The sequence below is a fragment of the Coniosporium apollinis genome (genome assembly GCF_000281105.1).
Source record: "Coniosporium apollinis CBS 100218 chromosome Unknown supercont1.3, whole genome shotgun sequence".
Taxonomy (NCBI): Eukaryota; Fungi; Ascomycota; class Dothideomycetes; genus Coniosporium; species Coniosporium apollinis.
Window position 1 is genome coordinate 329,003 of NW_006913265.1, and position 22,618 is coordinate 351,620.

The following is a 22,618-nucleotide window of genomic DNA, read 5'->3' on the forward strand; positions in this document are numbered from 1 at the left end:
GCTGCCTAAGGCATCTAAAATAGCGAGGAATAATAATTCCAACTCCTTATATAATAAGGAACTTAGTGAATTCGACGAAAAATTGCTATTATATAATAAGGAAAATCGAAAGTTCCAAAACTCGAAACTCTTATTATATAATAAGAAAATTCACCACATCGCGTTTAAACTAGATATAAAAATAGTTTTAACTGGTTTTACTAATTCTAACTAGGGGAATGATAAAAATAACCGTATATTAGTTACTAGTTACGGTTTTTACTTCGACTCCTACTTGATTAGCTGGAACTTAAAAAAACAAGCTAGTGTAGTACTATTCAGCTGTAAGGCTGAGTACGCGGCCTTAGCTTATGCGGCTAAGGAGAGGTTATAGTTAAGAGCTTTATTAGAGCATCTTAGCATTAGTTAGTAGAACGCCTTAGCGTTATATTATAATCATACTGCGGCTATTATAGTTGTAAAAGACCCTACTAATTACTTACGTGTTAAGTATATTGATATGCACTATCACTTTATTCGAGGAGTGATTAAAAGAGGTGAACTATAGACCCTTTTCCTAGAAGAAGCTAATCAGATTGTAGATAGATTTACTAAAAGCCTACCTAAGCTAAAATTCTAGGAATTCTACGACCGGATTGGGCTAGTTAAATACTACTAGTAGTAAAATTACCGAAATTAGATTATCAAAATCGGTAGAGTTATAATCTTATTTTAAAGATTATAATAAATTAGCTAAATTGGTCAGGTTTGTTAAAAATTGCTATTATATAATAGTAGGTTCAAGAACTTTAGATCTTAAGGAGGGGTATTGGAATTTGATTTCTAAAGTTCTTAGCTTAGCATTGTCTTAGCATTTCCTTAGTATTTCCTTAGCATTTCCTTAGCAAGACTTTCACTACTAGTTAAATGCGGAGTTTTATGTTTTTCATTTTTAATGGAGCTTCCGTTTTAAAATGGAGCTTCCATCTCTAAGCGGAGCTTCCGTTTTTAACTAGAACCTTAGATTCTATTTCCGTTTCAAAACGGAGCTTCTATTTTAAAACGGAGCTCCAAGTTCTGTCCGTTTCTGTCCGTTTCCAACGGAGCTTTTAGCTCTTACCGTTTTTAACAGAGCCTCTATCCACGTCCGTTCAAACGGAGCTGTAAGTGAAACTTAACAAGTTTCATTTTGGGAGTAAGTGAAAAGAGTATATAGACAGGAGGCCTCTCCCACTAGATAGAAAATTAAGCTCTCCACCAATTCAGTTCCTACTACCTAAGGACCTGAAATCCCAACAGTATTTAACTAATCTAATCGGATAGCATTATCCGGGGAAACTTAGCTTAAGTAAGCCCTTAAAAGAACCGTCGTTTTGAATTCTTCACTATTATAGAATAGTGAACTCGACCAGTTCGACATTCTACTATTATATAACAGTAATTCCAGGAAACTAGTAAAGGGCCTAGTAGTAGTAGGCTCACTTTTACTAAGTAATAGTCCTAGCTTAGTAAGCTTAGAATAAGCTCTATCCTAAGAGCTAAAGTCTTAGTAGTTATACTAAACTTATTTAGTCATACTCCTCCTAACGTTCCAGCTAGTTATACCGCTTCACTTAGTTATACCGCTCTAGCTACCCTTTTAGCTATATCTTTAGCTAGGTATGCTAATTTTTCCGGTAATCACGTTTTAGCTAGTGATTCTGTTTTTAAAACTCTAGCTAGTTATACTAATTTACTTAGTTATACCACTCTAGCTATCCTTTTAGCTAGGTACGCTCTCTTTTCCGCTAGTATCGTTTTAGTCGGTTATTTATCTCTTTTAACTTATCTTACTTATCTTAGCGATATTCTAATTAGTTAGAATTTAAGGTACGCCTTACTAATAAAGCTATATGCCTTATAGCTATATTCACTTAGTGATTCACTAGCTCTTTCGGCTCTAGACGTAGTTCTAGATACTATATCTAGTAATTATCTAAGTAGTAATTCTTTCTATACCACTTACACGTACGCTTAGTCTAGTCTTAGTAGGCTATAAGAATTCTAGAGATTAACTTCTAATAGATTAGATTAGCGTTTTGAATAAATAGTAGATTATTAATTATCTACTTATTTACGTTATTACTACTATACTCTATAAAGGCCACCTTAGTATATATAATTAGATTTACCTTTATTATAAATATTAGCTACTACTCTATACATCTTACAGTATAAATATCTATTGGTCTTAACTAAAGAAGAGATAGAAGCCTCTATTCTATATATATAGAGTCTTATAAAAAGAGCGGTTTAGATTATTACTATTACTGCTACTACTACTACTACGAGTTATACTAGTAGTAGTGCTACTAATACTAAGCTACTTTATAATAATACTTACTATATTTACTTAGCTAATATAGAGAAGTTACGCGGATATAGAAGAGTAGAATTAAATATTATTAGTTAGATAGTAGTTATAGAGTTTATAAAGATTTTAATCTATATATAATAGAGAATACTAGTGTAGTTCTATATATACTAGTATATACTAGCACTTATTAGAATAATCAAGTCTCTACTTTATATAAAGACTTATATATATAGTATAGGTATAATTTATAAAAAAATTATATTATTCATAGTATTAGATATAAGATCTATAGTTTGAGTCTATTCTAGAAAGTACTATTTAAGAATATATAATATATACTTATAGTAGCTTATAAACTAAATTTAACTTATATTATATTCTTTACTCTTTTCTTTATTTTATAGAATATCTATAGTTTAAGTGTAGCTTAGAGAGTACTTTTTAAGAATATTAGAAACTATTATAGTATAGAATAGGTACATTTAATTAATAATTAAGTTTATTACTAAAGATTCTATTAGATTATAGAAGGATCTAAATAAATAGAATTTATAATATAAATTACTAATTATAGAATAGAAGGCTCTATAGATTAGTATAATAGAATCTACTAGAAAGTAGTAAGATCTAGAGAGTTTAGATATATGTAGATAGTAGTTTTCTGCTTTAAATAGTAATTAAAGTCTTTAAGTAATATTATTCTAATAAATGATTATTTATACTAAAAGTTTACTTTCAAAATAGATTCTATTATAGACTCTTCTTTAATATACTAGTTAAATTAGACTTAGAGTTTTTTTTTATCTTTTTTCTTCTAGAGATACTAAGCTAATTACAAATAGATTTTCTTTATAAGTTATTAGAGGACATAGATTCCTAGGGTTAATATAGTAATATAATAATAAGATACATGTAAATAAAGTAATATAGATTATTTAGTAGGAGACTAAATTCTACTAAGCTCCTATTATAGGGGAGTAGCTACTAGAGCTAGCCTAAGGCTTTCTTTTGTATCTTATATAAGTACTTATAGAAATTATTCTATTCTAAAGCCGCTTATAAGACGCTTGCAAGCTACTTATAAGTAAATATATTTACTTAGTATTTCTAAGTACTTATAATAGCTCTAAGCCTCTAGAAACACTTAGAAATACTTAAAAATACTTAGAGATTAAGAAATAAAAATATTTACTAATATACTTTATCTTATAAAAGAATAGAAGCGAAGTAAGAAAGAGAACTTTAGAATTTAAAACTACTTTAAGTATTCTAAGCGCTCTATAAGTACTCTAAGTACTTTAAGTATTTATTCTATTTATAAGCTACTTGCAAGCTATATTCTAGATATTTTTAAAGTTTTAAACTAGAACTAATCTTAAAGAATTTACTAATATAGCTATTGAGATCTAGATATTATAAACTAGCGCTTAGTATAGAGTTTATCTAGAACTAGCTAGGTTACTAAGAATATTACTACTATCTATATTATTCCTAATAATAGTAAACGAGAGGGATAATAGAGAGCACTAGTACTACTATCTATATTATCTCTAATAATAGTAGATAATAGAAATAATAGAAATCATAAATATAGTCTAGTATATAGGCGGTAATATTTCTCCTACAGAAATATTATACTTAACTTAGAATAAGAATCTTATATTCTTATAATATATATCTAATTAAGTACTCTAGTAATCTTAATTTACCTTTATTATATCTTAAATCTATTTCCTATCTCTTAACTAGAACTATATTAACCTATAGTATTAGCTATTATTATCTAGAGATAGTAGCTTATTACACTAGATCTAGTCTCTATATACCTAAAGATTTACTAATATATTAGTATTTATATAGTTTGTATTTAAAAAAAAAAAGAATCTATACGCGCTAATAGTCTCTCTATATAAATACTATTACAAAAGTATAAGAAGTAAAGGGTTATAAAGAATTAGAAATGTAATTTAAAGCCTTATTAAATGTATCTCTAAGCTATTAGCTAGACTACTATTAGGAAATCTTTTCTCTCTCTTAGAGCCTCTTAGAGCGCTCTAAGAGCCCTTTAAGAGCTTTAAGGCTCTAAGTGACTCTTATCTCTCTTAAGAGGCTCGCGAGCGTATCTAAGTGCTCTAAGTACTCTAAGTACTTTAGATATCTAAATCATCTAAATCATCTAAATTATTTAAAGTATCTAAAGTATCTAAAGGTATAGCTTAGTAGGGCTTAGTATACTTAGTTAGTAGCTAAAAGAATTAAAAAAAGCTTTAAGTCTAATTTAACTAGTAGAATATAGAGGGTATATAATAAAGCTTATTTAGAGGGTAAACTTTTAAAAAGAGTAATTATTATTTACTTACTTTTTAAATTTATAGATACTATATATCTTTTTACTAGAGGGTAAAAGATAAGCGAAAATAAGAACTCTAAAAAAATCTACTTACTAAGCTACTTACTAAGCAGCTAATTATTTTAGACGTTTTAGATAATTTAGATAGTTTAAATATTTCAGATATCTAAAGCACTTAGAGCGCTTAGAGTACTTTAGATAAGGTAGTCTGTATATAAGGGGCTCGCGAGCGCTCCGAGGGCTCTTAGAGCTCTTAGAGCGCTTAGAGGGTTTTTGATTTTCCTAAGGTATCAAAAGATTTCCTAATAGCACCTTGCTTAGTAGTTTCTTAGCCGCATACTAAACCTATAAGTATTAAGTATCTTCTAGCAAAGCGTGACTTCCTAGAAAATTGAAATAGATCGAGTCTAGACGTTACGGTAGTGCGCGCTCTTATACGTGTTATGCGAGCCAAGTAGGTGATATAAGTATCTATCAAAAAGAGCCGCTAAAATACTTAGTCCGCTCTCCGAGATCCCAGCGCTTCTCGGTGGAAGCGCTGCGTTAGTTAAGATAGCCGTAGGGAATGCTTTTGCAAGCAGCAACAGGTGCAGCGGCACAACTTTGCGTTTCGTAGCCCATGAAACACAGCTACTTAAATGCTTACCAGATCCGCCACCTGAGCACTAAGCCAAGTAACATAGGGTATAGTGGATCTATCAGGACGTAATAGCCTGCCGTACCGCCGGCTCCCTCTCGTACTCGATCTCCACGTGCGGTCCTTTCCTGCCCTTCTTGACAGGTTTCGCTGGGCGCGACGCTGGGCGCTTCCTCTTAAGACTTCCAAGCGCCTTCTTCAGCTCCTCATCATCCGTATCCTCATCCTCACTGCTATCCTCGCTATCATCTTCCTCTTCACTACTTCCGTCGCCTTGATCTGAACTTTTGTCGCCTATCCAGTCCTCCAGGTCGTCACGATCCTCATCCGATTCGCCCTCTACGTCGCTAACATACTCGACATCACCAGCAGCTTCGCCCCGCTCATACTCGTACTCGTGCTCAGTCTCTTCCTCCTCTTCAATCCCTTCGTCGAGATCCTCGTCCCGCAATGCTTCGCCGCTCTTCTCTTGGCGCTTGAGAAATCGCTGCCATACCTTCTCGTCGACGTTCAGCGGCTGCTCGCCATATGCGCCTTCCTTCATTCGCTGCAGTAGTTCTCGTTCGATGGCTCTTTCTATCTTCGCGGCCGCTTCCGCTTTCCGCATTCTTGTCTCCTCTCTTCTTCGGACCTTGGGCGCCAACTTCGGGACCAGCTTCTCGCCTAGTCTTTCGTTCTCTTTCATCAGTCGTTTGGTCCGTATGGCAACTTGCGTCAATCGCGTGAGTCTTTGCTTGCAGCGGTGGACCAGAACTTTGGGGAAGAAGATGAGCCGCGTATCTATTTCCTCTAGAGCCTGAGTAATAGATCAGCTCAGAATCCCAAGACTCTGGATTTATAGCGCACATACCTTTGCGTAGTTCGACGGCAGCTTTATCTTCTCCCACCACTTATTCGGCATGTGCGCTCGCTCAACGGCCTTGATGTACAAGAAGATTCCATTAGGACCTTGACGAACGGTGGCGTATCGTGAGTTTGCCAGTGGGCAGTACTGCGATCGGCAGAGACCGGTCACATTGTACTCGTTGCGGCAAAAATTCGATTCTTTGGTAGTTCTGCCTCAGCTGTTAGCGAGAATGCGTCAACCGCTCGGTCTCAGGATTTAGAGGACATACTTGAGCTTGAAGGAGCAGAACTGGTTGTTAATGACCTTCAGACATATAAAACGTTAGCCTGTGAAAACATGTCTGCCTCGGGAAGCTCGATGCTACCCACCTGCCAGACTATTTCGTCTGAAGCCATTATGGATTGGGGAGCGAGGCCACGGGGTATTGGCGTAGGTGGCAAGCGTGCCGGGTATCGAGGAGAAAGGCCTGGATTAAGGCAGGAAGAACGGGGGTTTCTAAGAGGCGTTGCGCCTGGCGCAAACGGACGTGTACGGAACGGGTTGGTTGTATATTTACGCGAATGTGGCGAAACGGGATGCTGGAGTGAGACTAGCAGTTCAAAGTCGGTATTTTCAGTGCCTTAGAGCAATCTGATATTGAATGAAGTGACCGTTAGAAATGGGTAGAAGAAATGTCAAAAGATTTCGTCCTCCGCTGCTAAAAACCCGGGCTTGGCGGCAGAGACGAACTGCGACGGATCATCGTTTCTGCGGCGTTTGTACAGGCGTTCCAAGGTTCGGCGCCTGCTCGGCTCGTCAGTTGAGCGTTTTTCTATGCGCGCCCCACCAAAACTCACCCAGCACTTAAGCCCATTAATCTAGTAGCCTCACTATCGCTATAAAGCTCTAAACACACTAGTATTATCTATTCAAACTCTTAAAATTAGTGGTAATAGCTCTAAATATCTCAGACTATACTTGCAACCTTATTATCAAGCTTTTTACTACTAGATACTTATACCTTTGTATTACCTATACTATTTAAGCTAACGAATCTACTATCTAGTGTATTAAGCGTAATATAAAGCTTACTAGCTAGATTCGTCTTATTATAGTAGCTAGTCTAGTAAGGCTACTAAATTAAGAGAGGATTAAGATACTACTCCACTACCTTATTAAAAAGCTGGAGCTATATTTAGATAAGATGTGCTAGTTTATTTAGAACGAGTTTAGCAAGATCGCATTGCGGTAGTTACTATCCAAATATCTATAGGAAGCTAGTTAGAGTAGAAAGACTATAAGTTAGTTCTAAGATAGTTAAATAAGTTAGCTTAAATCTAAGATAAGATAGGCTCGTAAGATAGCTAAAGAACGTAATATATAGCTCTATATATACTACTTCTATCTTATATTACGATTTAAGGCCTTATAGCTAGTTTTTATTAATAAGTCTAGTATAGATAAGCGGATAGGGTTTTAAAAAACAAGCTAGTTACCTTAAGATTAAACGCTAATCTACCGCGAGTATTTAATGTATAGTAAACGCTTTTAGATATTACTAGTATATATAATAGAAAGTATTCTAGATACTATAGTCTTTAAATAAATAATAGATACGGCTAGATTTAATTTATAGATAGAGCACTACTTATTACTATCTTATAGGTGGTATCTAGGTAAAACTTAGTTATAGTAATAGATAATATATTCTTTTATTATTTAAAGTCTATCTTAAAGTTATTTAAATAGTATAGTGTTAAGCTTATCTTTCTACTTCTATATTCATCTAGTTTAAACCCTATAGAGAAGTTCTTTATAGAGCTTAAAGTATTTATTATATAGTATTAGCGTCTTTATATTAAAGAGATAGATAAGAGTAATTATTTATTTAAGAGATATCTCTATTAGTATATAGAGTAAGTAGGCTTAGATTGTAGATACACGCGTGTCTATTTTAAGTATTTAATAGTAGATATTAGTGATAATTAAGATTAAATTTAAAGACTTTTTACTCTCTATTAAAGTGGCTTATTTTAGTAGTTTCTACACTGAATTTTTATAGGGCTAATAGAGATCCTGAAGCTAATAGACACGTATAGAAAAGATAGAAGTTAAAATCTAAAACTAGCTCTAAAATCTACTCCACCTATACATTATTTTAAGCTATAAGCTTCTTACACTTAACCTTATTATACTATACCTTTACATTCTTCTTAATAATTCTAGTAATTCTATTCTTAATTCTATATGCTCTAAACTAATCTAGCTATTTCTTTCTTATATAATTAAGCCGAAGATAATTCTCTATAGTAGTAGTATAAATAGCTTTAAATCTAGTACACTAACTCTTATTATTTATCTTTTATTTCACCTAGCTAATATAGGCTCGGAGTTATATATTCTACTTTAGAATTAAATTAACTCGTAGTAGTAAAGATAGTAGTAGTCTAGAATTCTCTATAGTAGTACTATCTATAGAAAGTATCTGCGCCTATAATAGCGGCGGCGGCGGCGGTATTATAGGTATATATAAATATAGAGGTGGTAGAGATAGCTTAAATAGCTAATAATTTAGTTATCTACCGCAAGATCTATACTTAGTAAGATAAAGCTAGTCTAATACTACCGCTAGTAGCATGAACTTAGTAATAATAGTAATCTTTTAAAATAAAGCTATTAGGCATGTGGTAGGTGCACGTGTTTAAACTTATATAATACCTTACCCTTTTATCGAGTAGAGCTCGATACTATATCTTTTTAGGTCGGTACATATAGTTAAGTAGATAAGACTTTAGCTTGTAATAAAAGCCTTAGTCTACACTTTTAGATTAGGAGAGATTAGCTTTATATACTTGCTATTAGATAGCTAGTAGCACTATTTATTCTAATTATTGCAGCTACTATAGTTACACTAAACAGCTTAATAGATATATTAGTAGGATTTAACCTTATTATTAGCGTTATTACGGTTTAACTCTTACTCTAGCTAATTTATTATATTAGTAGATTTTTCTAGATATTTAGTAGCTAGCAGCGCTTATTTATTAAACTTCTATAAGATATTAACACGGAGTATATCAGGCACGTGGCAGGCATATGTGTTTAAGCTTATATAATACTTTATTCTTTCATCGAGTAGAGCTTAATACTGTATCTTTTTAGGTCGGTGCGCTAGTTAAGTGGGTAAGGCTTTAGCTTGTAATAGAGTGCCTTATCTCGAAATCTCTAGCTAAAAGCTTTAAGTATTCTATTAATACGTATTTAGTCTAGATAAATAAAATTGATAGTAAGAATATTATCCTTTATACTCTTAGCTTTAGTATAGATCTTAGCTAAATAAACGACTTCTTTAAGTATCTTATTAATAATCTTAGTAGCTAGAAGCCTCGTTCTTTTATTAAATAGGTAATAGCTCTAGTAGTAAGTTAGATCTATTTTAACGCTTTACTTAGTATCTTTAATAACCTTACAGCCTTTAATCTTAACTATCTAGCTAATATCATATTTAATAATATTAGTAGTAGCTAGTAGTACTAGCGAGTATCTAGAGCAAAGACGCTATAATAATTAGACTAGTTACTAACTACTACTAGTAAAGATTTTATTAATCACCTCTTTAACCTTAATATCTAGAGCGCTTCGCGGTATACTATCCTTATTAAATATATCTTAAACCCCTATAAAACGCGTGAACGGCTAATACTGAATAATAGCAGCACTATAACTCTTTAGCGGCTTATTAATAGCTTACTAACGCGCCTTAATATACCGCTAGACTTCCGCTAGAAGTGTTTAGTCTATTAGATTAGAAGCTAGCGAAGTAGGTAATAGATTAGGTGGTGGAATAGGCGGTAGCTCCTTCACCCTCAACCGTTTGAGTTTAGAAGGCGCAGAGAGTGTCTTTTTGGTGCCTTTGCGCTTGGCCATATTAGGCAGTTTATATAGAGCTTTTCGGCTTCAATTTCAAGAGTTTAAGACGTTTATAACGACGGTGAGGTTATGGGTTGATGGGCTTAAGCGCTGGGTGAGTTTTGGTGGGGCGCGCATAGAAAAACGCTCAACTGACGAGCCGAGCAGGCGCCGAACCTTGGAACGCCTGTAGCTGAGCTTCGAGCTGCGAGCTGCGAGTTTGATGCAACCCACTCTTTGCTCTCGGCATGAGAGCTGTCAGACCGATATACAATCGTCTGCAAACAGCCAGACTTCTGCACCCATCGTCCACGCGCCTTTTCACCGCCTCGAGATGCAGTGTTGCTCTTCAGCAGCGAAAATGGCAAACATCTGCCGCCCGCTCTCCCGCAAATCTACACGCGTCGACCACTCAACGTGCCCACCATAGTAACGCATTCGTAAAAACTAGCGTCAATGCTGGCGAGACAACTATCTATGCTCTCTCCACTGCCCCAGGCAGAGCGGCCATAGCGGTTATCAGAATCTCAGGACCAGCATGTGTTGAGGTATCCTTAACCCAAACACTGTTCGGAACCCGCTGCATTTCTAACATCGAATCCTTCAGATATACCACCGCCTCTGCCCCTCCAAACCTCTCCCCGAACCCCGCCTCGCCGCCCTCCGCACCCTCACCGACCCCACCCAACCCCCTTCCGCAGACACCATCCTCGATTCCAACGCACTGGTGCTCTACTTCCCCTCCCCCCGCACCGCCACAGGCGAAGACATCCTCGAGCTACACGTCCACGGCGGTCCCGCAGTCGTGAAAGCCGTGCTCGCAGCCCTACCGTGCTGCCCTACCTCCCGAGGTCGAATCCGCTACGCCGAGCCCGGCGAGTTCACGCGGCGGGCTTTTCTCAATGGCCGGTTGGACCTGACGCAGGTCGAGGCGCTGGGAGATACACTGTCCGCTACGACCGAGCAGCAGCGACGGTTGTCCGTCAGAGGGACGACGAGTGCGCTTGCGAGGCGGTATGAGACCTGGCGGGCCCAGCTGCTCTACGCGCGGGGGGAGCTGGAGGCGCTGATTGATTTCTCCGAGGATCAGCACTTCGACGAGGCCCCTGACGTGTTGGCCGCGTCGGTCGCTGCGCAGGTCAGTAGACTGAGGAAGCAACTCGAGGCCCATCGCGTCAATGCTGTGAGGGGGGAGCTACTGAGGGAGGGGATCGATGTTGCGTTGCTGGGCGCGCCGAACGCGGGGAAGAGCTCGTTGCTGAATAGGATTGTGGGGAGGGAGGCGGCGATTGTGAGTCATGAGGCTGGTACCACTAGGGATGTTGTTGAGGTTGGTGTTGATATTGGAGGGTGGTACTGTAGGCTTGGTGATATGGCGGGGTTGAGGAAGAGCGCAGTGGCTGGGGTGCGAGATGCGAACGGTGCGGTGGGGAATGAGGCGGCGTCTGGCGTTGTTGGCGCGGTCGAGCAGGAAGGCATTCGACGCGCTAAGCAGCGGGCGCTGGAGTCTGATGTTGTGATTGTCATGACATCTGTCGAGAGCATTGTGTCGGGCCAGTCAGCTTCCTTGGTCGTGGACCCAGAAGTCCAGGAGACTGCAAGAGAATGCTACGAAAACGGTGCTGCTCTACTTGTTGTCGTCAATAAAATAGACAAGATCCCAAAGGGCTTCGAAGCTGACACCCTGGTCCAACCATGGAAGCATGCCATTCAGCGCAAATTCCCACTTGACCAGGAGGAACAGGTCTTCTTCGTATCCTGCAAAGAGGCGTTTGCCCCTTCATCGGACACTGCGGACCCGGGCAACATACAACAGTTTCTCAAAGGACTTATCAGTGTCTTCGCTAGAATCACCTCAGCCATTATTCCGGATCTCGAAGACGCTGCACCCGACCCATCGATGTGGCAAGAGTCTCTCGGTGCGACCGAACGCCATCGTCTACTACTAGAAGACTGCATATTCCATCTCGACAGTTTCCTTGCCGAAGTCCAGCCAAGCTTAGAATTCCCTGAGCGCAGTTCAGAAGGTGATCTCGATGTGGTGGTGGCAGCCGAGAGCCTAAGGGCTGCGGCAGATTGCCTTGCCAAGATCACAGGAAAGGGACAAGTCGGGGATGTGGAGGAGGTGCTTGGTGTGGTTTTTGAGAAGTAAGTGCTAGTTTCGGGCCACAGTAGTCATTTTTTTGCGCGCACAGTATTAATTAGCGCTACAGGTTCTGCGTTGGCAAATGACGATAGCTCTAATCGCTACTCCTGAAACGAGAAACACAAATCTCCAAAACAAAGCTCGACTAGAGGTAACTGGGGCCAGCCCACCATCTACCTCCGCTGAAAAACGCCTGGAATGCTGCCGATGTCGTCGCTGGTCTAAGAGATTTTATAAAACGCCGTCCATGCATCTATCATAAGATCGTCAAAAGAGAAACGCTATCTGCAAAGTACGGGAAAGACATTCAAACCCGCGGCCGTCCCGCGCATCAACGATGGACCTGTTGACGGCTTCATCTGCCAAGCGTGGCCTGCGGGACCCTGCGCCGCGGCTAGTCGTAGCCTCCTCGGCCCGTTGCGGCGGACGTTCTTGCGGTGACAGCGTGGCAGGCGCTAGTTGACCAGTCGTTGATGGCTGCAAGAGTGCGTCGTGATTGTAAGAGAATAAGGGCTCAGTAGGAAGATTTGTGTTGTGCGAGTGATGTTTCTGCATCCGTTGCCGGTGGCTGCGTTGACCCAGGCTCTCCGAATGAACCTCCAGATGCCGATTGTGCAGCTGTGGATATGGACTACCGTCCCATGGAGAAAAAGAATTTGACCTTGGGGGTGCTCGGCGCTTTAGCTGTAGCCACCGTGACCCATAAAAGCGAATGTTTCGTTCGATTGGGTTGTTGGAGTTGGTGTTTGTGTTGCTGAGAGAGGCTATGTATGACGCTGTTCAAACAACGAACGCTCGATGGAGTATGAGATAGAGAACGAGTTGGAAGACGAGAAATCCTGAACGACGTTGACGACGCTCGGCGCTTTAGTTGTAGCCACCGCGACCCATGTGAGCGAAAGCTCTATTCGATTGAGGTTGTCGAAATGGGCGTTGATCTTGATAAAGGAGATCACGTATGACGCTGCTCAACGAGTGAGAGTTGAATGGAAGACGATGAAGTTCGGACGACTGTTCGAAGGCAGTTAACAGAAACGAGTTGAAGCGGTGTTTGAAAGATGGTCGTCCTCTTGGTGATTCCATGGCGGATATATAGGTCACTGCCTAGAGGCCGCACACAAAGCGCAGCAAGTGCAGACAGAAAACGGTCATGCTGGTTAAGGCCCAATAAGAGCACTACATCGCCTAAAAATGAACGAGAGTTCTGTTCTCCGTGAATGCCACAGCCACAACGAGCGGCTCAAGGACAGCCACAACCGCTGTTTGGCGCCGTTTGAGAGGTAAGGCTGATAGAAGCCACAACGGCAGCCATCTACAGTGCTCTGTGCACTTCTGCCCTTGCGAGATGCCGGCAGTCACTGTTGCAGGAAGCCATGCGGTGTTGCATTAAACAGATAATGACGTTGTGGTATATGAAGCGCAAGGGAACAGGTGTTCAGTCTGGAGGCTGCCTGGATCCTCGAACAGCTACTATAGCCACAGCACGGACGCTGGATACAGTCAGGCAAGTGAGCAGCAGACGGAATCTGTGAGGGTTCATCGATAGATGCGGTGCATACATGCTTCTGCACTTTCAGCTCCGGTCACTCACGCATGTTCTGCTTCCAGCGTCTGCTCCGATGCTAGAGGAAGAGCGTACGCTCCAGTAAGTTCAGCACCGCTTCAGCACAGTATCAAACCCCCACCGACCTGCATGTCTCCAGTGCAGGTCCACGCCCGCTAAAAATGCACTGCCATTACCTCTGCTGGATGGCCGACGTCTTGTTACAGAACCAGATGAGGCCTGCAGAAAGGTCGCGCGTTTAAGGTACAGAACTTGCTACAGATCGCTCTAGTAGTGCAGCACACGTTCCTGCATCTGTTAGGGCTGCATCTGCATCTCCCAAGCCGTAAGCGGAGCGCCGTTGCGCCGCGTGCCACTATTTTGGGCTCCCTGGAACGAATGGGAGTGCAAAGGTTGACCGTGGGAAGGATGTGGCTGCAGCTGTCCAGGTGGTTTCGGAACGAACGCTTCCACGTTGGGGTTTGCGGGGGCTGAGACGCAAATAGAATCTTGCGATTAACAGGCACGGCAGGGGCCGGGAGAGAAGCGAGAATGCGGGACCCTCGGACCCTTGTAGGGCTGGGGCTGACTTTGACGGGCACCTCAACGGTGGGGATTGGCATCAGGAAGGGTGGACCTTGAGGCTGTGCTGAAGATTCAGTCCTTGAGGTGTCATGATACAGTAGCATTCGAGTCTCACGCCTCATGGCGTTTCTTAGCCCTTCCATGGTATTCCATGCTACTGATATTTGTCAAGATTACCTAGGTGGGGAAAAGCAGGCAATAAATATGTGATATCTGTGTGCATATGTGGGCATAACGTTTCGAGCTCCACAGCTTTGGGGGTGCAGAACTGGCCTGAGCACCTGCCGCTGGTGCACACAAGAGGTGCGATACATGGACGTTGAGAACGTGGGGCCGAACGCTCAGCGATACATATCGAGTGTGTCTTGCCATGGTGTCAAGGCACGATTGTAACGCTGACGTCCGAATATTGCGAAAGGCCACGATCATGGTTAGTAGGAAGACCTTTACACAAAGGTATTTGTAAGCTGTAACACCAACAGATCAACTCCTAAGACTTCACGTGTTGTTACCTGGAAGGCTTTGCGGACACGACGCCTTGGTTGCTGCACATTACGGATATCATGCTGGAAGAAGCTAAATTTAGAGATTTGCCCCTGAAAAGACGATACAAAACGCCCAGCATGCTCTGCCGCAAAGAGCAAGCGGTATCAATCAGAATGGAAAGTAGATAATACACAGCCTGTAACTCGCTTCCGATTATGCGATGCATTTTCCCGTTCAACTAGAGCTGCGCCCTACCAAAGACCTTCTGAAGCGGGCGCTCTGCTGCGATGAGACAACAACAGACCGGAATTCTCGTTCCAGGCTACGTAAGTCGTTCCAGAAGAGCTATGGCTTCCGCCCTACAGCTAGGACCTAGAGATGGCTGGGGCTCGGGTGTGCTGTCGATGTTCTTACGGACAAGCAAACTGCGAGATGCGAGTGGAGAGACCGTACAGTACTTGGAGCCCAGAGAAGAACCAACGTCCCAAGGGAGGCGGATGCAAGCCAGAAGACTTGTGTCTTTGGTCTCGAGGAACACAATAGCGAAGATTCATGGGTTGGAGCGTGCTGATCAAGTTCAAGTAGATTGAGAGTCACAGATGTTTATGAATGTAGAATTTGTTGTGGCGGGAGTTCGGCGTAGAAGTTGCACAAGAAAACAACGAGTAACAATATAAGTATGGCGAAAGTACCCGCGATTCGAGAAAGCTGCAGCAATACCACTATGCTTTGAACAATGGCTAGGTTAGATTCTGAAATTTGTGCGTAGCGCAGCTGCGTTCATGAGGAACGTACAGTCGTCGAGCGACAGAGTAGCGTATGAACTATAAATGCGCCACTCTTTTTGATACACTTTTGCAGGTGGCCACTCAAGCACTGTACGAGCTAACGTAATACTGCCTTTCGTCAGCCTTCCAACGTCTTCTCAATCAACAGCTGGAGAGTCACTCACCGTCAAAACCGACTCATCCCCACCCTCCTCATTATTCGACAAATAAACATAGAGAATCAAAGCGTGCTCATGACAAAAGCAAGCAATGACCCTCCCCCCCAGCCGTCCCACACTCATCACCTTCCCCCAATCCCTCCCATCAATCCTACACACCGCCCACCCCTCCTCGCTCTTCCCCTGCACATCCCCCAGCTCCTTCATTCTCGTGCTCGGATGCGCCGCGATACCCTCCTCCCCACCCTCAACCTGCCCTGCATCCAATTCCGGATTACTCAACCCGGTCCACACACTCGAGATATTCATCGCGTCGGTCCTGATATTGAGCTTCAAGCACCCATGCATGTTCGCCGCGATCTCGAGCCGCGGGCCCAGTCCACTGGCCACGGCGCTCCGGCCGCCACCTGTGCCACCTGTGCCGCCGTCGCGGGACCCAAGCGCGAGTTTCGTGAAGCGGTCGCTGATACTCTTGAGCTGCATCAGCGGCGGCAGCAGGATATGCACGTCCGGCTCGCGGCACCGCGGCTCGTGGATTCCTTCTACGCTCGCCTGACCGAGGACGCGGATCGGTATATCCTGCGTCACTACCGTTTCTCTTTCCCGGCCGCTGCCTCCGAAGTCATGGCTTGGGCTTGCGCCGTGGAAGTCGTAGCTGTCGTCGCGCGTGTCGTGGGTGCTGCCTGACTGTGCGTGTGCGCCGCCGCCGCCGAATCCGCCTGTCGTGCTGCTGAGCGCATTGCGGTTGAAGGTATTAGTGGTGATGGTCAGGACTAAGAAGGGGAGGTTGGCTTTCTTGGTCAGGCGGATGGAGGCGGAGGTTGCCCTGAGGGCAGACTTGAGGGCGCGGTTGAGGGGGATGAGGGGGACTTCGAGGTTTATGACATTTGCGGCAGCGGACTGGATGGTGTAGTGCTCGAAGATGGTGTCCTGCGACACGCCAATTTAATATTATACTCACAAGTTTATTCAGATTTGGAGTCTTACGATGGAGAGGACACTGCAGGATATGCAAGAGTGAGTCTCGCGCCACATATGCGTGTATGGAGACTTACGCCCACACTTGGGTGCCCTGTTCGGGGATTATGGTGAAGCGGACTTCATGCTCGTCGAGCCGTACCCAGGCAACGGGACCTAGGGAGGCTAGGGAAGCAGTGAACTCTGCGTGGCCTTTAGCAGTTGAAGTAGAGTCAGTGGACTATGATATCCATACTGGTAAAGGTGTGGATGTTCTGGATGGTAGCTTTGAAACGCATGGTTTTGAAGATGGTGAACGCGCACGACGCGTTCAGGCCGCGATCGGCTCCTTGCAGCTTTCTAGTCTGTCGTCGTCGCCTTTGATCGTCTGCGAGCTTCTCCAAGATGAAGTATTCACAGAGTATTGAGGTTTTGGAACCGGGCTATTGCAAGAGTCTCGAGAGGGGAGCCATCAGGGGTGAAGACGGCCTGAGTGATCTGCTTACGGCGCAGAAATATGATGAAGATTCGCTTTCGCTATCATATTCCCTTGGAATTACTCATGGGACATATCATATCCTAAGGGCTCAACTGCTCCATGATCTAAACCATGCCATGATTGACCTGCGCTGTAAATGGAAATTCATTCGCCGGCCCCTCTTTCGGCTTCCAAGGTTATTCCTCTTCGCAATCTCGGCACTTCAACGACTCGCAGGAGTTCATCCACCAGGAGTAACGAAGATGAGACGCAGCAGACGTAAGCATCGAGGTCAAGGGAAGGAAAGCTGTTTTGTGGATCATCTCTGTGACGGATGTTTAGAGCTGCAAACGTCTTACTGATCCGAGGAAGCCAACCCTTGGCTTCAGGGACCAGGTCTTCCTATCATTCTCCTTAGGAGGCGTCCTCGCTATCCAGTCGCGAAATAATCATTAGGTGTGCTCTCCTTATGCGCCTGACCAACCATATCGGTTCAAATCCATGTTCGTGGTATAGGACGCCACGTCTCTGCCTCAAGCCCCTTTCTTCCCGAAATAATTCGTCAGTGTGTTTTTTTGCAGGCTGCCCGTCTCTCTCTTCCCCTTCTTCGTCTCGGTCGCCTCTTCCTTCTCCGGCTTCTCACCAACCCTTAGCGCCCTTATCAGCTCCTCAAATTCCTCCGCTGGCACAATCCCTCCAGACGCCTCGTTGTGCCCCCTCGCAAACGACTCGCCCAGCCGTTCAAGTAAATCCCCTTTCTCGGCAGCTTGAGCAACAGCCTTCAAAATCTCAATGATATTAACAGGCGGATCCCTATCCCGGGCGCACCGTGCAACCCGACACGAGAAGTTGACCATTCCGTCATCGCGGTAGCCTTCATTAGCGCATAGTACGATCTCGAGCTTCCTGGATTGGAGATGCCCGGCCCATCGGGTGGCGATGACGGGATGAACTTGTGCAGGGCTGTTGATGCGAAATACAGCAATTCTGCCGTCGATGGAGAATTTGGGGGCCGTATGGGTGCAGCGCTCGACCTCCGCGTTGACTTCGGCTCTCGCGGCTAGGAGCCTTCTGTTGGTCAGGAGCTCGGAGGGGGTGGATGAGGCGAGGAGAGCGGACCAGGCGGAGGACACGTCGTAGGTGGATGTCCGCCGCGGTGCGTTGAGGAGGGATACCGCGTCGTTAATGGCTTTCTTGGTGTATTTTTTGAGAGAGGCGGTCATGTCTGGGAATGGGGGAGACCACTTGATGGTATTGCCTAGGTCCCCGTGGGTGCCCATGACGCACAGCCAGTCACAGGATTCTTGGATGCCTTCATGCAGGGGAAGGCAGAGCTCGTAGGTGAGCAATGAAGAGGTGGCTACAGGCGGTGAATTGCATGCTGTCACAAATTTAGCTCCTTCCGGAAAGTTGGAGGAGGAGGCGGCGTAGTGGTGGTCGATCACGAGAGCCTGGTGCGGAGAAGGAATCAAAGGAGGAGAGTGCCGAGAGCCTTGATCAAGGACAAAGATATAGGACGGCGAGAGCTTGGTCATGGTCTCGCGCTCGACGTCGTCGTGAAGGCTGTTACCTTTGGCGGGAAAGTGAACGGAAATGAGGTCTGAGGAGAGCCCCAGAAGCGTCAACGTCCGATACAGGATCACACCTGAAGTGAGTCCATCGGCGTCCTTGTCCGGGCAGATTAGAGTCTTCTTGTTTGAATTGGCACTGCAGAATGTCAGAGAATGGAACCGCGTCCTTAAGCGCTGCATTCACTGCCCATACCATTGAACTATGAGTCTTCTGGCTTCTGCCATCTGGTCTTTGGGTGCCGGCCAGATGATCTCGCCATCAACATCACGAAGCGACGGGGTAAGGTGATAATCTGGGATCTCAGGTCGAGGCTTCTTCGCTTTAGGCGCAGCTTTCGATGTTGGCGCAGAACGCTTCATGGTCGTAGCGCTTCGTGAGGGCAGCTTGGATGACAAGAGGAAGGATGATGGCGGGGGAGAAAGTAATGCTCGTTTGGCAATGTGGTATGAACCGGGAAAGGGAACGTGTGTCTTTGTACATGCGGCTTTGACAAAAGTACCATGCAGACACTTCATGACTTCAACCAGGGTTCAATACCTAGGTACAGAGATGCGTTCGTTGCGGCTGTTGATGCTTCAAGCAAAGAGAGACGCGAGCTTCGGCCATGACGTCGTGGATCAGCCTTTGCCAGCCTTCCGTGCGCAATACGTAGTCCTCCCGCATGAACGAGAACTGGGTGCAGGTACTAAAAAACACGGGTCCATAGCCTGTACTACGTACGCAACTACGAAGTCGAAGGACGCGGTTGGAGACGCTCCTTGGAGAGGGCATCCACATGGCGCTGGTGCGCTTGGGCAACCTGGAACGTCTCCAACGGGACGACCCGATCCACCAGATCCAGCAATCTTTGGCGCAGGCTCCCCGTTTGGTCGGACTTTCCTTTACCTTTCTCACGACTGAAAGAAATTGGGCAGCGGTAGCAGCATTTAGCGGCACAAAGTTCGGGACAGAATATAGTAGGCCATTTGTACTCTAACTGCTGTATACATAGTCCAACAGAAGGGTATAAGTCTCAGTCGAGGTGTTTTCTGCACAACCGGTCGTCAAGCATTACCGCAGAACAAGGTCAAAACAGCTCTAGAACCTCGACTCTTCATCAGTCAAAAGACCACCTCGGTTAGTTCTCAGCAGCCGGTGCTGGGAATCTCGCCCGCCACCTCTTGCCATAAACCTGCGTTGCTACAATGGATATAATTGCGCCAGCGACGATAGCAGCTTGGCTGCCGAAGGTGATGGCGGGACCATCATGGTGCGCCCACTTAGCTTGGAAGTAGATGACAGTGAAGCCGCCTGCAAAACGATTGTGTTAGCACAAGCCAGCCCCACTCGTACCTCGAGCGGAGGATACTTACCAACTACACGGAAAGCATTAATCCATGACGAAGCCAGCGCCGCATGCTGAGGGAAGACATCAAGCACATACGCCGAAATAGCGACGGTTGTGCCCAAGGTCGAGAAGCAGTTCAGGCCCCAGCCAAACGCGACGCCAATCCAATGCAAATGGTGCTGCAGTGACTGGCCGAAAACCACAAGGCCAATGATGCCGAGGATCCACGCAGGATAGACGCCCCACAGGCGGTTCTCTGGCTCATATTTGCCGCCGTGCTTCTTGGTGTAGCGGTTGCAGAGGAAGTCGTTGAACCAGTGTCCCCAGAACTCGGCAGCGACGGTGCCAAGCATGGGAGCTAGGAAGAGTAGAGCGACAGCTGTGTGGGAGAAGAGATACGGTGGAGGCACGACGAAGTGGGTCACCGTGGAGACAATGCCGATGGTCCACATCGTGATAAAGGTGACGAATCCGAAAGCTACGTAACCACCGAGTCAGCCTATTACTCGATTACAGTTGAGTACGAGCTGACTTACTGGGCAAAAGGAGGTATGGTCGCAATAGCAGCGAGTACTGGTCCTTGGTCACTCTCCAGATAGTCGGCCTGCCCGCGCACTCGCGGAAGCCAGCAATACCCAACAAGAGACTTGTGCGGCGTCCAAAGCCGCTTGACGATATGCTCCTTCGGCCGTCCCGGTCGTAAAGGGTCTCGTCGCCAAAGCAGATCACCATGAGAACCGAGAAGGCGTAGAAGCCACAAAGGACACCGAAATTCTCCTTCCACCAGAGCTTCTCTGCGATGAAAGCCGAGATGAAGGGCCCGAGGTACGGACCGATCAGGAAGCTGAAGGCCCAGATATTGATTTTCCGGGCGCGCTCGTGGAAGAAGAACATGTCATGGATCATGGACAGCCTGTAATATCATAAGTCAACAAGGGCTTTTTTGGTGCTACGCCACAGGTTGTTGATCATGGAAAGGTACCCTATAACTTGAGGCGGAGCGCCGAAGAAACCTTGAAGCGTACGGCAGGCTGTAAAGCTGGCGTAGTCGGGTGAAACGGTCGCGCCGATGGTGAAGACCAGAGTGAGGAGCTGTGACCAGAACAGCACGGGCAGCCTTGACAATGAGGTCAGCGCGACTGGAGCCGTATTCTACGGCCATGCGTGTAGCTCACCTTCCGTATCGCTGACAGAGAGGGACAGCAAGGAGACCACCCGGTCCTTGCATGAAGATGGAGCCAGACATGGACTGGGCAACAGCTGGGACCTTCATATGCCAGTCCTTGGCCTGCATCTCAAACAGCGTCGAGCCCCATGTGATGACCCAATCCGTAAGGAAGCAGCCCGGAAGCAGGGCAGCAAAGACTGTGTGTTTCTTGACCCATGACCAGTTCAGAGGATCGTTTGGGTCGTCTGAAGGCTGTGGGATGAGGATCGTCTTCCCATCGGCTGTCGTCTTCAAGCCGTTTGGAGAGATGGTGCCGCTCTCAAGGGCAGTCTCTGGGATTTCCTTGTCGACGATGTAGGTGCCGTCCCGGCCATCGAGCTGGTCTTTCTTGAGAACTGGTGCGTCCATTGCGCTTGGGTGCCAGAAGTAAGGTTGTTTTGCGTATGCCTCAGATCTAGCGAACGGCTCCTCCGTTCGCGGGACGCGATATCACTCTCTTTATAACTTCTATTGCCGTGTGTGCTGTGGAAGGCTTTCTTGTCCGACGTCTTACAGGCCCCCCGTCTGACAATCGGCCCCATCCGGCACCTCCATGCAGAAAATGGTAGCGAATGCGCGTGTTCCTGGCCGTCGGCTGAGAGGCCGTAAGGCTTGTCGCACACTCCAGCGCTGAAAATATGGACGCAACCAATCAGCCCAGAGCTCTGTATTACGCTTGACCGCTGCCTCAGCTATTGTCAGCAGCAAAAGCGCTGTACGGCTGTTTAGCTGAGTGTTCTCTCACGGACGCACAAGTCGAATCCTGAGGTAACGGTCGGAAAATACCTACCTGGAGATCTTTACCGTCGGCGGTGACAATCGCATCCGGAGCGCCAAGAACGGAGGTTGGTCGTTGTCCGTCCAGTCGCGACGGACCCAGCATCTGCACCTGCGAACTTGGCTGGCACGGCTGGCTGCACGATGGCCACAGACTGGGTTGGAATGGTTGGTGATAGGTCGCTGGACGCCACGGCGATGTGAGACGCTGCATGGATGGTTCCCGGAAGCCACGGCTCACCACACGGGGAGCCGAAAGTAAAATGCCACCGCCAAACACCTGACGGCTCTTTGCCAGGGACGAACATGGAATCTGAGGTTTCTACCGGAATTTGAGGTCACGATGCGGAATCGCAGGATTCAATTGATTATGCTACTCCGGGCCGCAGGCTTGGAGCTCCGTCGCCAATCCAATCCTAGGTTTCGGCATTCTTTTCGCCGCCAGGCGACTGTCGCGAAGCGACCGCGACCGCGACCATTCCAGAGTGTAGACAGTAGTTGTTGCAAGAGCAACTCGACGACAAAAGATCGTCGAGC

At 45.2% G+C, this 22,618-nt stretch overlaps 5 protein-coding genes across 5 annotated transcripts; 1 reads left to right on the forward strand and 4 right to left on the reverse strand.

Moving 5' to 3' along the window:
- Positions 1-5,383: 5,383 nt before the first annotated feature.
- On the reverse strand, positions 5,384-6,564 carry W97_00813 (uncharacterized protein; the record flags this gene model as incomplete). The annotated part of the gene is made up of 4 exons (XM_007778725.1): positions 5,384-6,118; positions 6,173-6,377; positions 6,438-6,472; positions 6,538-6,564. 4 exons carry the CDS (start codon positions 6,562-6,564, stop codon positions 5,384-5,386), a joined length of 1,002 nt encoding a protein of 333 aa, XP_007776915.1.
- Positions 6,565-10,305: 3,741 nt separating this feature from the next.
- On the forward strand, positions 10,306-12,209 carry W97_00814 (uncharacterized protein; the record flags this gene model as incomplete). Its single annotated transcript, XM_007778726.1, has 2 exons — positions 10,306-10,605; positions 10,665-12,209. The coding sequence occupies 2 exons, from the start codon at positions 10,306-10,308 to the stop codon at positions 12,207-12,209; spliced, it is 1,845 nt and encodes a 614-aa protein (XP_007776916.1).
- Positions 12,210-15,742: 3,533 nt separating this feature from the next.
- Positions 15,743-17,019, reverse strand: W97_00815 (uncharacterized protein; the record flags this gene model as incomplete). Its single annotated transcript, XM_007778727.1, has 4 exons — positions 15,743-16,693; positions 16,751-16,763; positions 16,819-16,924; positions 16,977-17,019. 4 exons carry the CDS (start codon positions 17,017-17,019, stop codon positions 15,743-15,745), a joined length of 1,113 nt encoding a protein of 370 aa, XP_007776917.1.
- Positions 17,020-17,731: 712 nt separating this feature from the next.
- On the reverse strand, positions 17,732-19,129 carry W97_00816 (uncharacterized protein; the record flags this gene model as incomplete). The annotated part of the gene is made up of 2 exons (XM_007778728.1): positions 17,732-18,905; positions 18,963-19,129. 2 exons carry the CDS (start codon positions 19,127-19,129, stop codon positions 17,732-17,734), a joined length of 1,341 nt encoding a protein of 446 aa, XP_007776918.1.
- Positions 19,130-19,887: 758 nt separating this feature from the next.
- Positions 19,888-21,673, reverse strand: W97_00817 (uncharacterized protein; the record flags this gene model as incomplete). The annotated part of the gene is made up of 5 exons (XM_007778729.1): positions 19,888-20,060; positions 20,123-20,575; positions 20,634-21,010; positions 21,080-21,214; positions 21,273-21,673. 5 exons carry the CDS (start codon positions 21,671-21,673, stop codon positions 19,888-19,890), a joined length of 1,539 nt encoding a protein of 512 aa, XP_007776919.1.
- Between the last annotated feature and the right edge of the window lie 945 nt (positions 21,674-22,618).